Here is a 17,968-nt window from a genome sequence, read left to right as displayed (position 1 = left end):
AGTAGTAACGAGGTTTGTTCCCTTGCTCCCCGGAGGTAAATGCACATTCGCAGGTCTCCAGCAATGGTTGTGCTAATTGACAATTAGCATTGATAATGAATGGAGTAGCACCAGCAGTGATAGCATTATCTAAATAGTTCTCGGGTTATTTTTTCACTTTTTCCCCAAAATGCAAAACAAAAGAATTCTTGCTTCTTGTTCAGTAACGGAGTTGGGCAATGCCTTGAGAGAATTAATTCTTGAAGGGTTTTTATTCTTGTGTTTCATTTAAATTAATTTCACGGGCAACAAGAGGATTAGATAAAGCAGGTTGTGTAGCATTAAATTGCATTCATGGCACCTAAAACTTGTTTTTATTCTTTCAGCCTTACCTCGCTGCTTTGCCCTGTGTTGTGTTTGCCATTTGTGTACCCAGCCCCTGCTGTCGACGTGGTACAACTTACAGAAAGCTTGGTGCTCTTAGAACTCAAACTGTTGTTTTTTTTTGTTAAATCCACAATTTGTGCAGCACTGTAATTATTAAGAATGTCGGTACTACACGTTACTGGGTAATCAGCTCTAGACCACCGTCTCACACAGGGTGCCACTGCTCTTCTTGCCTTTTTCTGGCACTTTGCTACTTGTTAGTCCAGTCTCCAGAGCTTCAGGAATGATGCTGCTTCTCACGCGTGTACAACGAAGTGAGTGCATGTCACAGGAGTGTCGTACTAGCACCGCTTCCATCGCCCCTGAAGTCACCTGTGGCTCCCAAACCATCATCTCAGCAATGGTTTTGCCAACGCGTGCTCTGCGGTGTGCTGTCACCAGGCATCGCTGAGCGTCCCGTAACGCGGGAGTGTAACGTGAACGTTGTCTGCTGGTCTGTTTGTAACCAGCTTGTCTCATTGAAATCCCATTAGGAAGTCTGCCTTCCACTTTGCAGTCTCAGCTTCTTGCTCCTGGTGTAACTAAAAGGTAACTCCAAAGCGTTCCTGGCGGCTGGTGCAGAGCAGGAGGGGCGCATGGTTTGGCAGCTGCCCGGTGTGTCGGAGCAAGAAGCTGCAAATAACTCCTGTCTTCAATTGCCAGTACCACACAGTGAATTACTGGAGATACAAGGACTGTTATTTCTGGGTTTCCTTTTCTTTTCTTTTGACTTTACAGCTTCTGCAAAGTATAAGGGATGTTTGCCCAGGGGTTGCCAAAGTGAGAAGTTGCCTCCAGTGCAAACCTGTTCCCAAACCCAAACGTTAGCAGCGGCTGTTTTAATTTCCTCTTTCAATGGAGATGGTAATTAAAAGGTGCTGTGTAGGACTGGTACTTCAAAAATCAGTGGTTCCTTCGTGCAGGAGCTGGCCCTGAATGCCACGACGGCTTTATTAAGATTCCCAGATTATAAAGCCAACGGAGCTGTCGTGGTCCTCTCGCCTGACCTCTGCGTAAAACAAGCTGTGGTGCTTTCTTGAGCTAATTCCCGCTTGAAAGAGGGCACGTCCTTTAGAAAGCAGTCCAGTCCTGACTAGGGGAGAGAAGAAAAAGTCAGTGGCGGAGAATGCAGCATAACCTTTGATGTGAGTGGTTAATTATGCTCTGGAAATGTATGCCTAGCTGTTAGTCAGAGCCCGGCCAGCTTCAACTTTCCAGCCTTTGGAGTTTTTTTTGTAATTCATTAGCGAAGACTTTTCTCCTCAGCTCTGTGCTCTCAGTGTTACGTGCTTGCGGACTGATCTAGTAACCTCTTAGCCTTCTCTATGCTAAGCTAACAAGGCTGAGCTCACGACTTTTTGGTGTCTGGCCGTAGTTGTGCCTTCCAGCCTTTAATAACTTCCAGGCTTCCTTCGCACACCCCTCCGCCCCCTTTCTGCCCGCTCTTTCTTTGTAGGACTGCCAGGGTTTCATTCAGCCTCCCAGATGGGTGACTTCCAGATGTGTGACCGACACGGAGAGGTGCTGCTAACTTCTACTTCTGACAAAGCTCTTTGCTTTATGTAGCCATTTCCAATTAGCTAATTAATATCCACTGTCACAGTGGGAACTTCTCTGCTGCTGATTATCTTCGATATTCCCAAATTTTCTACAGTCATTGCTTTCCACAACAGTCCCATAGATCCTGACTCATTCTTTTTCCCCGTGTGTGTGGAGTTACATCTGGTGACCATGAAATTCTTACAGCAGCTTGATAATATTATAAAAATAATATAAAAAATATTATTCTGTATTATTTTGTATCAATGGTCCGCTACTCATATAATTTACCAATTTCTCCCCAAAATATTATCAGCCACAAACCTTCTGTAGTCATTATTTGCATAGGAACTTGAGTCAGGAAAAGTTCTGGTCCGTTCATTGTGGAAAGTTGTTGCTTCAGCTGCTTTTGCCACTGCTTTCTGATTAAGCTGCTTCTAGTTGTTGCTCTTTTAAGAAAATAAAAACTTAGCCTGGAAATGAGAATTTGTAACCAAGCAAAAGAGAAGGCTTCTGGAACACACTTGCATTTCACGTGGAATACAGAGGACAAAAGGAAAGGAGGAATTTAGATTTCTGGGACCTAACAAAAATCCCCAATTTGTGGCTTCCTCATTTCTACGTGGATGCTGAGGATCCTGTCACTGTCTTGCTGATTTTTACTTTAGCGGATGCTGTGCTTTCTGCTATTGTTTTGGCTTTTCTGTCAGATCCCTCATGAAAATAACTTGCTCTCTTTGGGTTTATTTAAAACTAAATTTGACATCTAAGAATACCAGCTAGCCAGGATCTGTTTTTTGCAAGCCAATGTTGCTGAACGTAGAATGCTGCTGTTCTCCCTTAATTCTTTTTTAATAGTCTTCTATCATCTCTTCTGTGATTTTGTCCCTGATCAATATGAGCTGGAGAGGCCAGCAATTACCTCTTCATCCCATTTACTCTTGTAAAATTCATGCTGTGGGGTTAGTTTCCATTTGATCTCCAGGATCCCCCAAATATATGAAGGCATAACCGGTACTGTGAGAGTGTAGAGAGGCTTTAAGACAGGTTTAAAAGTTCTTTCGGTGTATTTTACGTACCTCTGGACAGGTTGGTAGCTGCTATTCAATGGCTTCGTGCATCAGTGTTAAAATACTGAATTGCTATCCCATGGTAGTTACCTGTAAGGAGCACACTGAAACAGAACGTTGTGCATTATGCTTTCTTCCAAAGTTTATCAAATGGAAATGGTTGGTTTTGATGTAAATGTCTTGGGATTTAGTTACTTAAACTATCTTTTCCTTGAGGTCTCATTGCTGCTGTGATCAGCAGAGCTGCTTGAGATGGAAGCATCTCCAAAGAGAACCGATAACAGTAATGCTTTAGGAAGAGATCCTCTGTTTTGAAATGGGATTTTCAACCATTCATCCTGCAGCGTCCATCTTGATTCAGAGTATGTGAGGATGCGAAATATCTGTTTGCAGCTTTTACTTGATGCAATAGAGCCCAGGCCGCCTATCTAAAACCTCAGAAGAGGCACAAACAATGAATTAATTCTTTAGTCACTCTGTGGCCAGTCTGATTTTATTGCCTATGTTTTCTTCATTGACTTGCACAGCTCAGGGGGCTCAACAAAAAAATTAAAAACGTGGATCTGGAAGGTCTCAGCAGGTGCAGTGATCAGCCACAGAAGCAAATTGTTGCCCCGTTGTAGTTCAGGGAGGCGATGTACAACAAGATGTTACCAGACCGACGTGACGGACAGGATACACGTACTGCTCTGACCTTTTGAAATTTCAGAATTTAATTACGCCTCCAAATCCATAAATATTGCCTTTTTAATACAACATTTATATTAATTTTCATTTCCAAAGAGCAGCTGGGTAAAGAGTGCTTTGTTCTCTTGCTTTATGTACAGCTTTATTTGTTTGACGTTGATATAAATACACTACATGGATGGCAGACCTCAACCATCGAACAGAAAGTCAAAAGTCCTTGTTATAGATGAATGGGATGTTGCAGACTTTACAGTCACTCATAAATCTTGCTGTACGTCCATGTGATTAATGTCTAACAAGGTTTTTGATTGATGGCTTAGCAACTGCTAACCAGGTGTTATGGGACCAAATTGTCGAATCCCTTACTTCAGCGTTAAGGAAAGCTCCTGTTCACCTTGATAGGCAGGAAGACGTCTGCTTTTTCTCATAAGTGGGTTTTCAAGTTCTCTCTTGCTGTGATTTTTGGTAAGTACAGGGTCAGGCTCCAACTAATGACATTGAAACACGACGTTTGTTAGAATCGCCTATAACCACGATGAGGGCAGAACGGCTGGGTAACGTCTAGGTGGAGGGATTAAGCTGAGGCCAACGATGGTGGGTGAAGGCCGTGGGTTGTACAAAGAAGCAAGAAACTAAAACTTCACCCTAATTTTTCAAGCAAGTAGCTGGCAAGATATGAAGAGTGTCCCACATGTGAATAGTATTGCTTAAAAATGTTAAAGGCTTTAATCTTCGTGCTGTAGTTAAAAGCCAAATGTACCGTGCGCTGGAGATGTCTCCTGTCTCAGCTTCTCTCCGGCTTGGCTGCGTATTGTAACTGCTCAGCCATGCTTCCAGTTAATTACTCGGTCCTGAAGAATCGGTGTAACTTGAATACAGGGCACTGGAGCACAAAGAGCTTTGATCTGTCGTGCACGGTTTCTGCTATGCTTGGATTTTATAACTTAAAGATGAACTTTGAGAATAGTTATCAAAACCAGCAATTTCTGCTGCTCGTACAAGCTTTTGACTTTTTCAGAGCCTTGCGCCTTAGCATCCTGCTCTGCCTACCTAGCAATGCCATAAATGAACAATTTTCTCCTTTCTCCTAATCTGCGGTGTTTTCAGAACTGTTCTGAATATCAAACCACAACTGATCTTTTATTTCTGTTTCAATTTTTAACTAACAGGAGCAAATCATTATATTCCTAGCACAAGCCTCTGTTGCCTTATTGTAGTCGTGGAGCTCAGTGCGGTATTATGCACTTCGTATTTCCCAGTCCTGCATATAAAGGGACATCAGAGTCCCGGAATCCATTATAAATAGGTTTCATCCATAACGTGAGAACAAATTGCTAAATGTTTTTCTTTCTTTCTTTTTTTTTTTCAAACTTGATTAAGTTTGAGGGTTTAATTACATTTTCGTGGCGATTTTAAGGTTGTTAATTCAAGTAGAGAAGATGAAATGCAAATACGCAAATACAAACGGATTTGGTAAATTACTGTTAAAAATTAGCACAGCGATTATTTTACTCTTAACAATAAGCATGCATTTTAAAAGCTTGTGCTCAGGTAAAGTTTTAATAGAGACATTTTAAGAGTTGGAGTTTTTATGTTTTACTTTATTTTCTCCCAAGTAATCGTGAATTGTTCTAATTAGGGGCATGATACCATTTGCCTGGATATTTATTCGTATGTAATTTGTTTTAACATAGACAGCGCCGCACTGATGTATTCCTTTCATTAAGACAACTCTCTTTGATGGGCTTTGACTAGCTAATTACTGAGATGGAACACATTACTAATAGCCTCCAAGTAGGTAGAGTTTTCTGAACATAAATAATGAATTTCTGAAAGCACTGACAAAAGTTAATTTTTAAGGGGTTTCTTTCCGTCTTCAGACACAATGAAATTAAAAGCGAGTGACTTTGAATCTGTTTTTGGTTCTGCACCGTGGAGTTACTCGAGCAGCACCAAACACCAGACCAGCACTTCGGGCTGCAGGGGTTTCACAAAAGGACCCCATTCACAAAGGCACCCGCCAACCCCTCTCTGAAGTTATTAGGCTAGAAGAAAATCAAATTTAAACTGAGTTTGAGGAACTGATGACTGTGGAATTTGTATTTTCAGTGGTTAAAAAATAAATAAATAAATAAATAAATAATCAACGGTTTGGGAGCTATTAAAGGGCAATTTTTGCAGCATTCCCAGGATTTTTTCCAACAGTGATCGTGACTCTTAGTATATCCACATGAATTTACACATGCATGTTTTATATTTATATACACAAATATGCGTACACGTGCCTGTAAATTTTCTCCATATGTAAACTGTGTTTTTGTAGTGGATTATATCAATATTGGTAACCTTTGTGTTTTTAGGAGCTGTGGTATGTAATCAGTCTGTACAGGCCAGCTGAGAAGCCCCCCACCATCTCCCTGTAGCTACAGGTGTTGGAATCAGTTTGGGGAGGAGTGGGGAATCAGTAGAATCACAGATTCCTCTGGGTTGCAAAAGACCTTCAAGATCACCAAGTCCAAGCATCAACCTGACCTACGGAGTCCCATCACTGAACCACGTCCCTTGGTACCACATCCACACGTCTCTGAAATTCCTCAAGGGATGGGGACTCCGCCACTGCCCTGGGCAGCCCGTTCCAATGCTTGAGCACCCTGTCCGTGACAAAATTCTACCAAAAGTACAACCTAAACCTCCCCTGGTGCAACCTGAGACCATTTTGTTGCTTCCTATCACTTGTCACCTGAGAAAAGAAACCTGCAGCCTCCTTTCAGGTGGTTGTAGAGAGTGATGAGGTCTCCCCTGAGCCTTCTCTTCTCCAGACTAAACAACCCCACGTCCCTCAGTCACTCCTTGTACCTCTTTTTTCTTGTTTCTTCACCAGCTTCATTGCTTTTCTCTGCACACACGCTCAAGCAACTCAAGATTCTTGCAAGATACCTTCAGTACCATCAGGGTTTTGTAGCAGGTTGAATTGGTCGAGTAATGTAGGATGAGCTTTTATCAGATCAGTGACAGTGGCATATAGGTCACTAGGATCTCATTTCTGAAAATAAAGCTGAGTTTCTGTTAATTAAAACTGCTGATTTGTTTATTACCAGTCCTGTATAGTATTTAAAGATCCTAGACGTTCCGAGTCGCAGTGCAATGCTGTTGTGTCTCTAATGCAGCATTCCTCCTCCTTCTGCTCCTAGATGCTGCTGACGGAATATCTGGATATGAAGAACACCCGCACCGCCTCGGAGCCATCCACCCAGCTCAGCTATGCCAGCTCGGGGCGAGAATTCGCAGCGTTCTTTGCGAAGAAGAAGCCACAAAGGCCTAAAAACCCTCTGTTCAAGTAAGTGCCAGGATGCACTTAAAACTGGCCGTTAATTGCAGTTTCACGTGGGACTGGGGTGTAAGTTTGGAGATGGTAAGGTTTAATGCCTGAAGCTGAAGCCTCAGTAAGATCTCTGTTAGGGATTCATGGCTGGTTTGTAGAGTGCAGCTCTTTCAGAGGCTCATTGCGGGGTTGGGATCCCATTACACGAGCTGCTGCAGAGCGTGCAGCGATACGTTAAGCCTATCTTTGTGCACAGTATGTTCAAGACCTGTTAAAAAGGGTGATAAAGGGGACTGGACAAAGAGAATTAAGATAACTGTATAATTACTAGATAGACTAACTGGCTAATCCTATCACTTGTTCCTTTAATTCAAAGTGGAAAGAATTCAGTGGCTGGGAGGAGAGAGGACGAGAGAGGATAGGTGGGTGAGGGAAGGATTTGGGGTGCAAATTTGATGTGCAAGAATGAGGGATGAGGAGCACTGTTACGAGAGGACAGATGGCCTTGCCGGTACACCGAGACGCAGAGGAGCTTTGCTGAATTTTTGTCTCATCTCTTGACTACCTGTGCTGGTCCATCCTCTCTGGCCCTTTGAGGATCTGGGGGAATTACCGAAATGTGCTGTTTTCAGAGCAGAGGCTCCAAGCTGGAAGTTCATGGCTTTGATCTTACGTTGCAGCTCTGCCAGTGTAACTGTGTGTGTGGCCGCCCCCTAACTCAGCACTGCCAAAATAATCTCTTTAATGACTTTTCTTTTATACACAATGACATTGTTCTAAAGCAGTTGTTCAGGGAACGTGCAGGTTTAACGGTAGGGTTGAGGGAACAGCAGCAAGGAGAGCAGTGCTGGGGAGTACCAGCACCTTGGGGCAGTAACCTTTTACCCGTGCTCAGCTGCAGCAGGAGCAGCGTATCTGATGGGTGGACTCACTACAAGCTGCTGCAGGGCTGAGCTGTCTTTCACTACCCATTAGCGAGGTATTTAGCCTTACCAGGCTTTGCTCTCCCATGTAGAAAGCCCGAGTTTAACAAAATCTACTGAAATGTTTGCTGGAGGCGGGGAGCGATTGGAGGAGAGAGCTTGTGGTTTCCCCCTTTATTTTGCTGGGGATGGGTGCCCGTGAAGTCTGGGTGGGTTTTTCTGGGTGGGTTTTTTAATCTGCAACATCCCATTTGTAATCTGAGGTAGATCACTACGTGGTGGGGAGGTAATATGGGAAATTCAGTAATGGAAAAGGCCGAGAGGTTTGCCGAAAAGGCAAGTGGTTAGGGGAGCTTCACATTCCAGAGCCTCTTTACAGGTCGTTTGTTGTTTTTTTCCAGCTAAATTTTATTTCTTGATTACCCAGAGCTTGCAGAACTCCCTGTTACTTGCCCCATGGGCACGGGCACATAGCAGCTGTATTCTCTTAGTACCCAAAGGCTTTTGCACTTCCCGCTCTCCATCTCCCAGGATTAGCTGTCTGTATAATCTTCTGCTATTAGAAGGTTAAATGTTGCCTGGAGGATCTCAGAGGTGTCTCCTGCCACCTTGACAGCCTATGGTTATTCCTCCCCACCCCTTTTTTAACACTCCCTTGGCTGTTTGGGTTGAGAATTATGCTCTTTGAATTCACCCCGTCTTGCAGATCTCTATCGGAGCAAAATAGGGCTGCTCACCTTTTCATTCCGTGTCTGTTCTTGGATGTGCTTGGGCCATTTAAGTTTGAGGAATAGGGATGCTCTGTTTCACCTAGAGCAATTTAAGCCTGTATATTAGTTTGTCACCGGAGAGTGAAGGTAGGTGTAATTGTTTAAAGTGAAGGTGCCTAACCTCGTAGGAACAGCGTGTCTCTTGCCACTCATGGTCTTGTCACCAAGTCATCGCCGGCACCACGGTGACAGCAGCACTTATTGAGAGCTCTTATTTGGTTATCTGTCTTCTGTCAGCTGTCACTATATCTATGGAAATCTCCATTGAAATGGAATTTCTCAGTCCGCTGGGGGATGTGCATGTTTGATGGAGTGTTATTCTTGTCTCCTCGCCCATCTTCAGTGCTTTTTTGCGCCGGGCTGCGAGGCTTTTTCTTGCCTTTCCATTAGCTCTGTCCAAATCGGAGGAGCCATCCACTTGTCATCAGAATATCCGCGTTTAATTTCTCACTTCACAAGTCTCTTAGGGCAGGGCTCCACCTTGTGTTTTACTCGCAGCTCGATGCAGGTATCTGTGCCGTGCCCTGTGATAGCTTGTTAGAAGCTGATTTTCTAAATCCAACTTCCTCTGGTGGTGTGTTTATGTGAAGACTTATGATCTGGCAGCAGTAGGAAGAACGAGGACTCTTGAATTGCGTCTTGCAGCAACCAGCATTTGGAAGGGACTTTGAATCGTTGACTCCCTATCTTGAAAACGGGTATAACTCACAGGGCGGGGGAAGTCATGATGTGTTCAGTTGTTTAATGTTGACTCAAAACCCAAAACCCTTGGGAATTCACGTAGCTTCTGCCATCGTAAGCCTGGCTTTCTTCTTTTCCATAAAGTAGCCACGTGTAGGTTGCTGTCTCCCGGCAGGTCAGATTTGCTAGACAAAAATTGGGCATTGGTGGGAAAGGAGTGGCTTGCACAAGCAGGTGTTGAACACCCAATGTTCTAGTCTCAGGCTTGGCTAAAATTATGTGCAATTCTGTGCTTAAAACAAAAAATCAATGCAAGCTTTGCAACTGGAGTGTCAGCATGGAGAGAGGGGGGGATTACAAGAGAAGAGAGGTTGAGTGGGAATAGGAACACGGGAGAATAGATCAAGGAAAGAGCAGAGGAGGGGAAATGGGAGAGTGAAACTGGATGGCTGTGGGAGAGAAGTGGCTGTGCTGAGATCGGAGTCACTGTCTCAAAGCCAGGTCTGGGGCAGCAGGGGGAGACTCAGGTTTGTTGCTGCAGTTTGCCTTAACCTGAAGCTTCTGAGTTTGATGCCTGGAGAAGACCTCTGGGTCATGGCGATAATGTTATATTTAATATTTCACTAGGGGAAAGAGGGAGCACATCACAAATACAAAGCCAAGAGTTTATCGTTCATTTAATTACTCAGCTGCGTTCGTTATATTTTGATAAATGGTTATTAGCTCAGTCGCAGTAATGCTAACACTCATAGTCCAAATTAAAGTGGAAGAGCCTCATTAATAAAAATAACCTTAAAACTGTTGCACAAGAAAGCTTCCAAATGCTCGGCCCTTCTTTGTAGTGTGATGCTCAGGTTTGCAGTGTCCCTCTGGGTGGTGCTAATGCCGATTCAGCCTTCCCCAGCAGAAGGGCCTCAATGCCTTGAGGTCTTCACTATAAGGAGTTTGGTCATTAAAGACATCTTGTGCCACTTCAGCAATTTGAAAATGCCTTGAGCCCTCTGCCTGCCCCATCCTGGTCCCCAGTGCCCATGGCAGAGCTGCCCAGCGCCCACCTGGGCACACACAGGGCTGCTCTTTGTTGGGTGTCGCCAGTGCTGAGCTCAGGCTGAGTCCTTGGGTCCCTCAGTAAGGGGATGCTTGTGTCACAGGGACACCCAGCTCAGCCCCCAGCAAGCTCAGAGCCACCCTGAGACCCTGCAGCATCAGGCCATTTTACTGTGAATGACAAAAGTCATGTTTATGGGGCTCCATTACTTGAAAAACATCTTGTCTCAGGTTGATCCTTGTAGAGTATTGGAGTCATCCAATAAATACTTAATTTACTACATTTTAGTTTCAATGAGAGTATTACTTTTTAATTTGTGGCTTTATGTATATGCCAGTTAACGATGTAGTTGATACTAACTCATTGCTTTGGTTTGGATTTCACCAATTTTTTGGGGCCGTTCCTGCTCAGAAGAGCATCCCCATGCTATGCAGGCAGGTCTGTGCCACCGGCAGCTGCCGACAGAGCTGTGTGGATCCAAGGTGGCAAAATACGGTACATCAGTGGTGGAGTTTTACAGGAAAAATGTGCTTTTGTCTGCCTTGGTCATTTTCCTCAACCACACAGGGAAGTGCATTTTGTTCTGAGCTGACTGGTGCTTACAAGAAGGCCAGCTCTGTGGATGGCTAACTGACTTTATTCTTTTTTAATTACAGGTTTGAGTCCTCTTCCCATGCTATTAGCATGAGTGCCTATTTGCGTGAGCAGAGGAGGGAGCTGTACAGCAGAAGCGGAGAACTTCAAGGTGGGGAAATAATGTGTTAGTTTGGGTAATTCTCTTCTGCAGGAGCTGAATGTCCTGTCCATGCCATGTCAAGGTATTAGTACCTCTCTAGTTTGCTGCCCAGGCTGTCTAAATCTCTCTATTATTTAAGGTCTATTTCTTTAATTCTTGCTCCGTCATGCAACTGGGTTTCTTTTTATTCCCCTCTGTGCGTTCAGATAAAGGTCCAGTTCTTAAAAACTAGTCATGAAACAATGGATGAAACACAAACAAGTCTCATTGTGAGCATTGCTTTTGGGTTACTTGGAGGTAATGCCTGTTTCTTTATCTGCAATCTATTTCCCTGTGTCGTATGTCATGCTTCTGGATTGTTCTGGGAGCTAAACTCACCCGTTTCGTATTTGAAATCACAAGTTTCTGTTGGAAGTGACCAAGTCTGTGTCTTTTGTATAGTATTTGAAGAGTTAGAGTATTCAAAAATGGTGAGTTTGAAGTGTTGGACCACTCTTGCTGGTTTATACTGCTTGTGACAAGTGTTGTGTATACACAGAGAAGTGTTCTCTGGGCATGGCATCGTTTCACGTTTTTTTGTGAATGGTTTAGTTCACAAAAGTCTTGCTTTTGGAAGCAACAGCAGTGGAAGATCTTGAGGCTGTCATGTTAATGTACAGTAGGAATAATTTTTTTTCTGTCTCATCCGTTGTAGTTTCTTACTGGGCTAATGATAAAAAGAAAATAATATAAACTCTTCAGATATTACAGTGATGGACAGGGGTAGAACTTCTTGAAATCTTACTCATGGTAATTTTCAGATGGCTTTTATTCGAGGATATTTTATAATTTACAAGAGAATTATTGCATGCCTTTGTGTTCCCTTCCTCCTTTTATAACTTAGTTGTGCTCAGCAAGAAGTGAAACCCAAAGCAGTGAGGTCAGAAGCACTGAGAGATGTACAGTGTTCTTGTGGACCGATCGCTTCACTTAGGTGACTGTGTAAAGAGGATCTTCATATTGATGATGAAATATAGAATCATAGAATCATAGAATATCCTGAGTTGGAAGGGACCCTTAAGGATCATCAAGTCCAACTCTTGATACCGCACAGGTCTACCCAAAAGTTCAGACCATGTGACTAAGTGCACAGTCCAATCTCTTCTTAAATTCAGACAGGCTCGGTGCAGTGACCACTTCCCTGGGGAGCCTGTTCCAGTGTGCAACCACCCTCTCTGTGAAGAACCCCCTCCTGATGTCGAGCCTAAATTTCCCCTGCCTCAGCTTAACCCCGTTCCCGCGGGTCCTGTCACTGGTGTTAATGGAGAAAAGGTCTCCTGCCTCTCGACACCCCCTTACGAGGAAGTTGTAGACTGTGATGAGGTCTCCCCTCAGCCTCCTCTTCTCCAGGCTGAACAGGCCCAGTGACCTCAGCCGTTCCTCGTACGTCTTCCCCTCCAGGCCTTTCACCATCTTCGTAGCCCTCCTCTGTACACTCTCCAACAGTTTAATGTCCTTTTTGTACTGTGGTGCCCAGAACTGCACACAGTACTCGAGGTGAGGCCGCACCAGCGCAGAGTAGAGCGGGACAATCACCTCCCTTGACCTACTAGCGATGCCGTGCTTGATGCACCCCAGGACACGGTTGGCCCTCCGGGCCGCCAGGGCACACTGCTGGCTCATATTCAACTTGCTGTCTACCACGACCCCCAGATCCCTCTCTTCTAGGCTGCTCTCTAGCGTCTCATCGCCCAGTCTGTACGTGCAGCCAGGGTTTCCCCGTCCCAGGTGCAGGACCCGGCACTTGCTCTTATTGAACTTCATGCGGTTGGTGATCGCCCAGCTCTCCAACCTATCCAGATCCCTCTGCAAGGCCTTTCCACCCTCATTCGAGTCCACAACTCCTCCAAGTTTGGTGTCATCAGCAAACTTGCTCAAAATACCTTCTATTCCTACATACCTACCTAATACCTTCTATTCCTACATCCAGATCGTTTATAAAAATATTGAAAAGTACCGGCCCTAAAATGGAGCCTTGAGGGACCCCACTGGTGACCGCCCGCCAGCCTGACGCAGCCCCATTTACCATAACCCTCTGGTTATGGTAATATGTAATATTACCATATGTAATGATGTATAAAATATGTAATATGTAATGTTAAATATGTAATATGTAATGATGCACTCTCTGGCGAATATTCAGGTCTTTCTGCATGGACTGTGAGGGAAGAATCTGAGATAAAAAGATGTACTGAAGTTGACAGTTGCCCACAGTGTAATCTCACAGCCATAGGAATAAAATAAGGTGAAGATCCCTGCCTTTTACATGATGGTATCACCCATTATGCACGCTTGGAAGGTGTTCAGCTCACAGCTCTTCACCTTTTAAGACGCAGGTTCTCACCTTCAAAATCTGTCACATGTACCTGGGATCAGCTGGAAGAAATCTCCCAGTTCAGCAGGATGTTGTTTAAGTCTAAGCTATTACATGGCACAGTCTTTTTTATTTTATTTTTTTAATACCAATGGATAGTAGGATTTAAGTAGTTATTTATCCACAGTAATTACTCTATTCTGCAGCCTGCGTGGGGCAACTGGATTCAAAGCCAACAATTTTGAAACTGTTGAGGGGATTAAGTTTAGGATAGGGATGGGGCCATCAGGGGGCTCGTAGCCCTTCCCTCAAAAAAATTCAAATCTCTTTGGTAGTAGTCCTGTTGCCTTTTGTTGTTTCTAGTTGCCTCCATGCCCTGATCTGGCCACTTGACCTCGTTGCTTTAAAAACACAGAAGACGAAGGTATTAAGTCTGCCTCTTCTTCCAGATGCACCATGGCTGAGATCCGTGTGGTTTTGGGATAGAGTTGCCATTGCTGTGGCACTGAGCCGAGGAGGTGTTTTTAAATAGCTCCTTTCTTTTTCAGGGTTCAGAACTCATTGCTGTTGGGCACAGCCAGATTTCTTGAAAGAGCAGCCCCTTATCGATAGAAGGCAGATCTCGAGGCAGCGTTTGTCACGAGCAGGAGGCTGTGAGCGTTTTTCAAGAGAAGAGGGTGCGAAAGAGCTCCGCAGACTTTCAGCTGCCGAGCTGGCGTGGGGTTGGAAAGAACAAAGCTGAAGAGCTGACAAAGGAGGAAAGGACAAAATATAAGAATTAGCGTGGATAGGGCCAAGATGATACTGCCCTTTATGGATGAATCGGAAGAGCTGGGACGTGACGCAATAGGTGACAAAAAGTCAATGTAGGGAGTCAATAGGGACAATAGATGAGATGACTTTGCTAAGAAATCTTTGCTGTTTAACCATCAAGAAAAGTTTCCCTTTGAACTTTATGTTAAAAATGTACTATCCTCTCTTTCTATTATAAGCTGCTGTTCCCTTTTAGGTAGCTCATTAATCTTCCTGAATCCCAGACCACAGCAAGATCTGCATTTTGATTTTTTTTTCCCCCTTTTAAAGAGAAATACAATTTAATTGTTCAATCAGGTTACTGGAAGGCAGGCATGTGACACTCTCTCTTCTGTGAATGCCACACAGTTTCTCTTCCTGACAGCTTATCCACAGGGATGATTTTTCAGTGGCAGCAGGGGGAGGGTGGCTTGGTAGGAAATCTTTCTTCCTGAAAAGGTCTTCAAAGAAACATATGCATTAAAAAAAAAAAAAAAGAACTTATAAAAGTTTGGCTCTTGCCAACTTTTTGAAATAAGAATTTAATTTAAATAGCCTTAAAATGTGTGAAGATCAGAGTGATGCTTTGTCATTAACCTCTCTCGTTTGGACTGAAATAGTACAGTGCATAAGGCAGACGTTATCCCTCAGTGGGAGAAAGGGACCGGCTGTAAGTGATTTAGAGATGGAAGGATTCATTCTTGCGTCTTATTCCACTGAAATCAGAGGAGGAAGACGTAGGCCATGTCTTTTTCGCTTTAAGTCGGACACAGAAGTCGTTTGCCAATTGTCATTAAGAAGAAGAAATCAGAAGCAAGTACGTAACTGAAATATCTCCTTCTAGACTAACAGAAATGCGGTGCCTCGGGATGTTTGCAGAAGTACAATGTCAGAGGTGGTTTCTTCTGTACAAAACCCAAACCCCAAAATGATTGTCTCTTTTTTCTCTCTCTCTTTTTTTTTTTTTCCAAGAGTACGTCTTGGCCGAGTGCTGGCTGGGGAATTTACATTTTCCTTCTTAGAGCCCTTCTGCCATTTGTCAGATACGATGTTCTTTTTATAGACAGTCTGAAATAATGGAGGTGTATTTAAAAAGCAGATCAGTTTATTCCACGAGCGGCTGAATGACTGCAGCCTGGTTCATCGCAGATGCGTCCTGTTCTCCCTTAACACTTCTCTTTCATTAGCCACACTTCTCACCATGTCTCTCCATCACATTCATCCCCCTTGCTTCCTTCCTGGCACCCCTCAGCGCCTGCTTGTGTCCCCGAAGCACCCGCTAAACAAAAAGCAACCTGTGCCACGGCTGGACCAAGCAAAGTACATCCCGACCAAGCAGCTCTGCACCTTGGAAGCAAGTGTGCTGGTAGGTCCAGCAGCATGGAGAGCTAACAAGTGCCTGCTGATGCTTTTCCTTCTGTGGAGGCACGCGTTTATCCCACCTTTGTCTGCACGGCTGTCTGTTTCCACGAGACCTCTGAGAATTTACTGCTTTTAGGATTTATGCCTCTGTCACCTTCGGCTGAAATTGGCTCTCCAGCTCAGTTGTTGTGAGGATGGGACAGCCAGTTGGACAGACAGAAGATCAGATAACTCTTATTTTTCTAGGAAACCAGGCTAAAACATTGCTGTATTTCATTGCAGAGGTGGTTGCTTGTCACTGGCTAGTGGAATGAATCCCATGCATGCCCCTTATTTCATTCCACTGCTGCCTTCAATTGCCAACAGATCCTTGGGAACGGAAGAAAAATGTGGCTTCTCCCCACAGAAGGGGGTCAGGGACTGCAAGAGGGATGGAGAGGGTAGGAGATTGTCCCTGGGGCTGCACAGTAAGGCAGGAGGCAGTCTGCAGGGACCTTGTTGTTTTTTTTTCCATTAAATTGGATGTGATCGGTATCAGGAAAACATGGCTTCAAGAGAGAATTAAGAGGCAAAACCGCTACTATTTTAGGTAGTGTTCAGGCATGTTTGGGTTTCTGAATTAGTATTTTGGTAATAGTGTTAGTGTCATTGTACCAAGCACGGTACACATGCTATGTGCGTTGTACATGCCTGGAAGGTGGTGTTACTTCATCAAAGGTGGCGTTGGTTAGAGGATCCTTCTCAACACGTCAGGTATTGTTTCAGAGTCCCATGGCCGTGGGGAATTAATGCAGGTGCGTACTCACGGTGACTCTGGCCTCAGCTTAGTTTATCAGCAGAAATGGTGAAAGACGTTTTTATACACTGCGAAAATCTGAAGAGCCTGGAGGGTGCTGATCAGCATGGAAAACAGCAGCCAGCTTCTGTTATCTGTGCGAGCGCAGGCCCTGGTAGTTCATAGCGGGGTCAGCTTTGCTCGTGTCGTACAGCTGGGCCGGTTTTAAGAATGAAACGTGAAGTGCTCCCGAGCAGCCGCTGTTCCCGTGGATGTTAATGGTCTCCACAGCTGCTCGGCACCTCTTAAAATTTGGGCTTCTGATTTCTTTCCCCCAAGAAGCTCGAAGCAATTCAACGTTATTAAACCTCTCCGTGCCTTTGTGAAGCAGGATTTTATTTAGGGTGTAGCCGTGCAAGTCTGCGGTATGAGACGAGTCATCCCGGGAAGGACGATGGAAGCAGAACTGGTCAGGATTCCAGAGTCACCTTCCGGTCTTCACCTTTCAGCCTTCTGTTCAGTCGTGCTGGTTGAAGTCTGAATACATTAAGGCTGTATATGTTAATATAAGGATGGTTTAGGCACACTTGACACAGCCACGTGTCGATTAAGGTGGCTCTGCAGCCCTGGGACTGCTGCTGTGCCAGCTCTGCGTGGCGGTGGGAGCTCCTGCACAGCACCCCGGGAGAAATCGCTGCCTACGAGTACTTTGTGCTGTGTAAGAGCATTGGGAATATTCTTGTATTGTCACTGCGCCTTTGGGGTTTTTCTTTTCTTTTTTTTTTTTATCTTAGAAATTGTGTCGTCTCTGCTCCTACTACGTGGGTGTCCTGCAGGTTTTCATAAGTGTGCGCTCTTATTGCCACCGGAAGGCAGGGCAGTGCTTGTTGTACAAGGCAGGCGGAAAAAAGTTACGTGGCATCACAGAGGAAGTGTTTAATAGAGCGAAGAATGAAATTCATGCCCCAAAGCAGTGCTTCCCCAACTACTGGGCACATTTTGCGTGCTGAGCTGAAACAGCAAAATTCTGTATTGCTTTATGAAGTTATTTAAGCAGTTTCTGTCCAGAAGATCCCCGTGATGCAGTACCCTTCCTTCTTCTTCGAAATTTTGGTTAGTTCCACTTGCTTCACTTTTCACAAGTTTCGGTGGGATCCTGCTAGAAGTTTGGACCTTGGATGAATGGTTCGGGCATGACCAGCAGCGCTGAAAATTACCTGCGTTGTGCAAGCTGTGAATCTCAGGTGTGCTCCAAAAGACTCAGTAGGAGGGCTACAAGAATAAAAGGCAAGTCACATCCAGCTCGGACCAAGGTTGGCAAATTGAGCTGTGAAACAAAGGCCTCTTGCAATGAGGCTACAGATACCAGATGTATTTATTTTTTAACTTTATTTCGTACAAGAACCTCCAAGAAATTCTTGTTGGCCAGGTGAAAAATAAAACTGGAAAGAGCCGAACATCACCGATGATACAAATTGACTGGGGAAGACTGGGGATGGGTTGCT

At 44.5% G+C, this 17,968-nt stretch overlaps 1 protein-coding gene across 5 annotated transcripts in view; it reads left to right on the top strand.

Annotated features, from left to right (window-relative positions):
- Positions 1 to 17,968, top strand: part of EXOC4 (exocyst complex component 4) — a 381,730-nt gene that overhangs the window by 91,344 nt on the left and 272,418 nt on the right. For 3 of the 5 annotated variants that reach the window (XM_048062633.2, XM_048062632.2, XM_048062636.2), the window contains exons 8-10: positions 6,893 to 7,038; positions 11,102 to 11,190; positions 13,984 to 14,052. In XM_048062633.2, the coding sequence (XP_047918590.2) occupies positions 6,893 to 7,038; positions 11,102 to 11,190; positions 13,984 to 14,052 (304 nt within the window). The remainder of the gene's footprint in view (positions 1 to 6,892; positions 7,039 to 11,101; positions 11,191 to 13,983; positions 14,053 to 17,968) is intronic. The other 2 variants (XM_048062635.2, XM_048062634.2) reach the window with 1 other exon arrangement.

Source organism: Anser cygnoides, chromosome 1, assembly GCF_040182565.1.
Source record: "Anser cygnoides isolate HZ-2024a breed goose chromosome 1, Taihu_goose_T2T_genome, whole genome shotgun sequence".
Classification (NCBI taxonomy): Eukaryota; Metazoa; Chordata; class Aves; order Anseriformes; family Anatidae; genus Anser; species Anser cygnoides.
The sequence above is the reverse complement of the archived record's forward strand: the minus strand, read 5'-3'. Positions and strand labels throughout refer to the sequence as shown.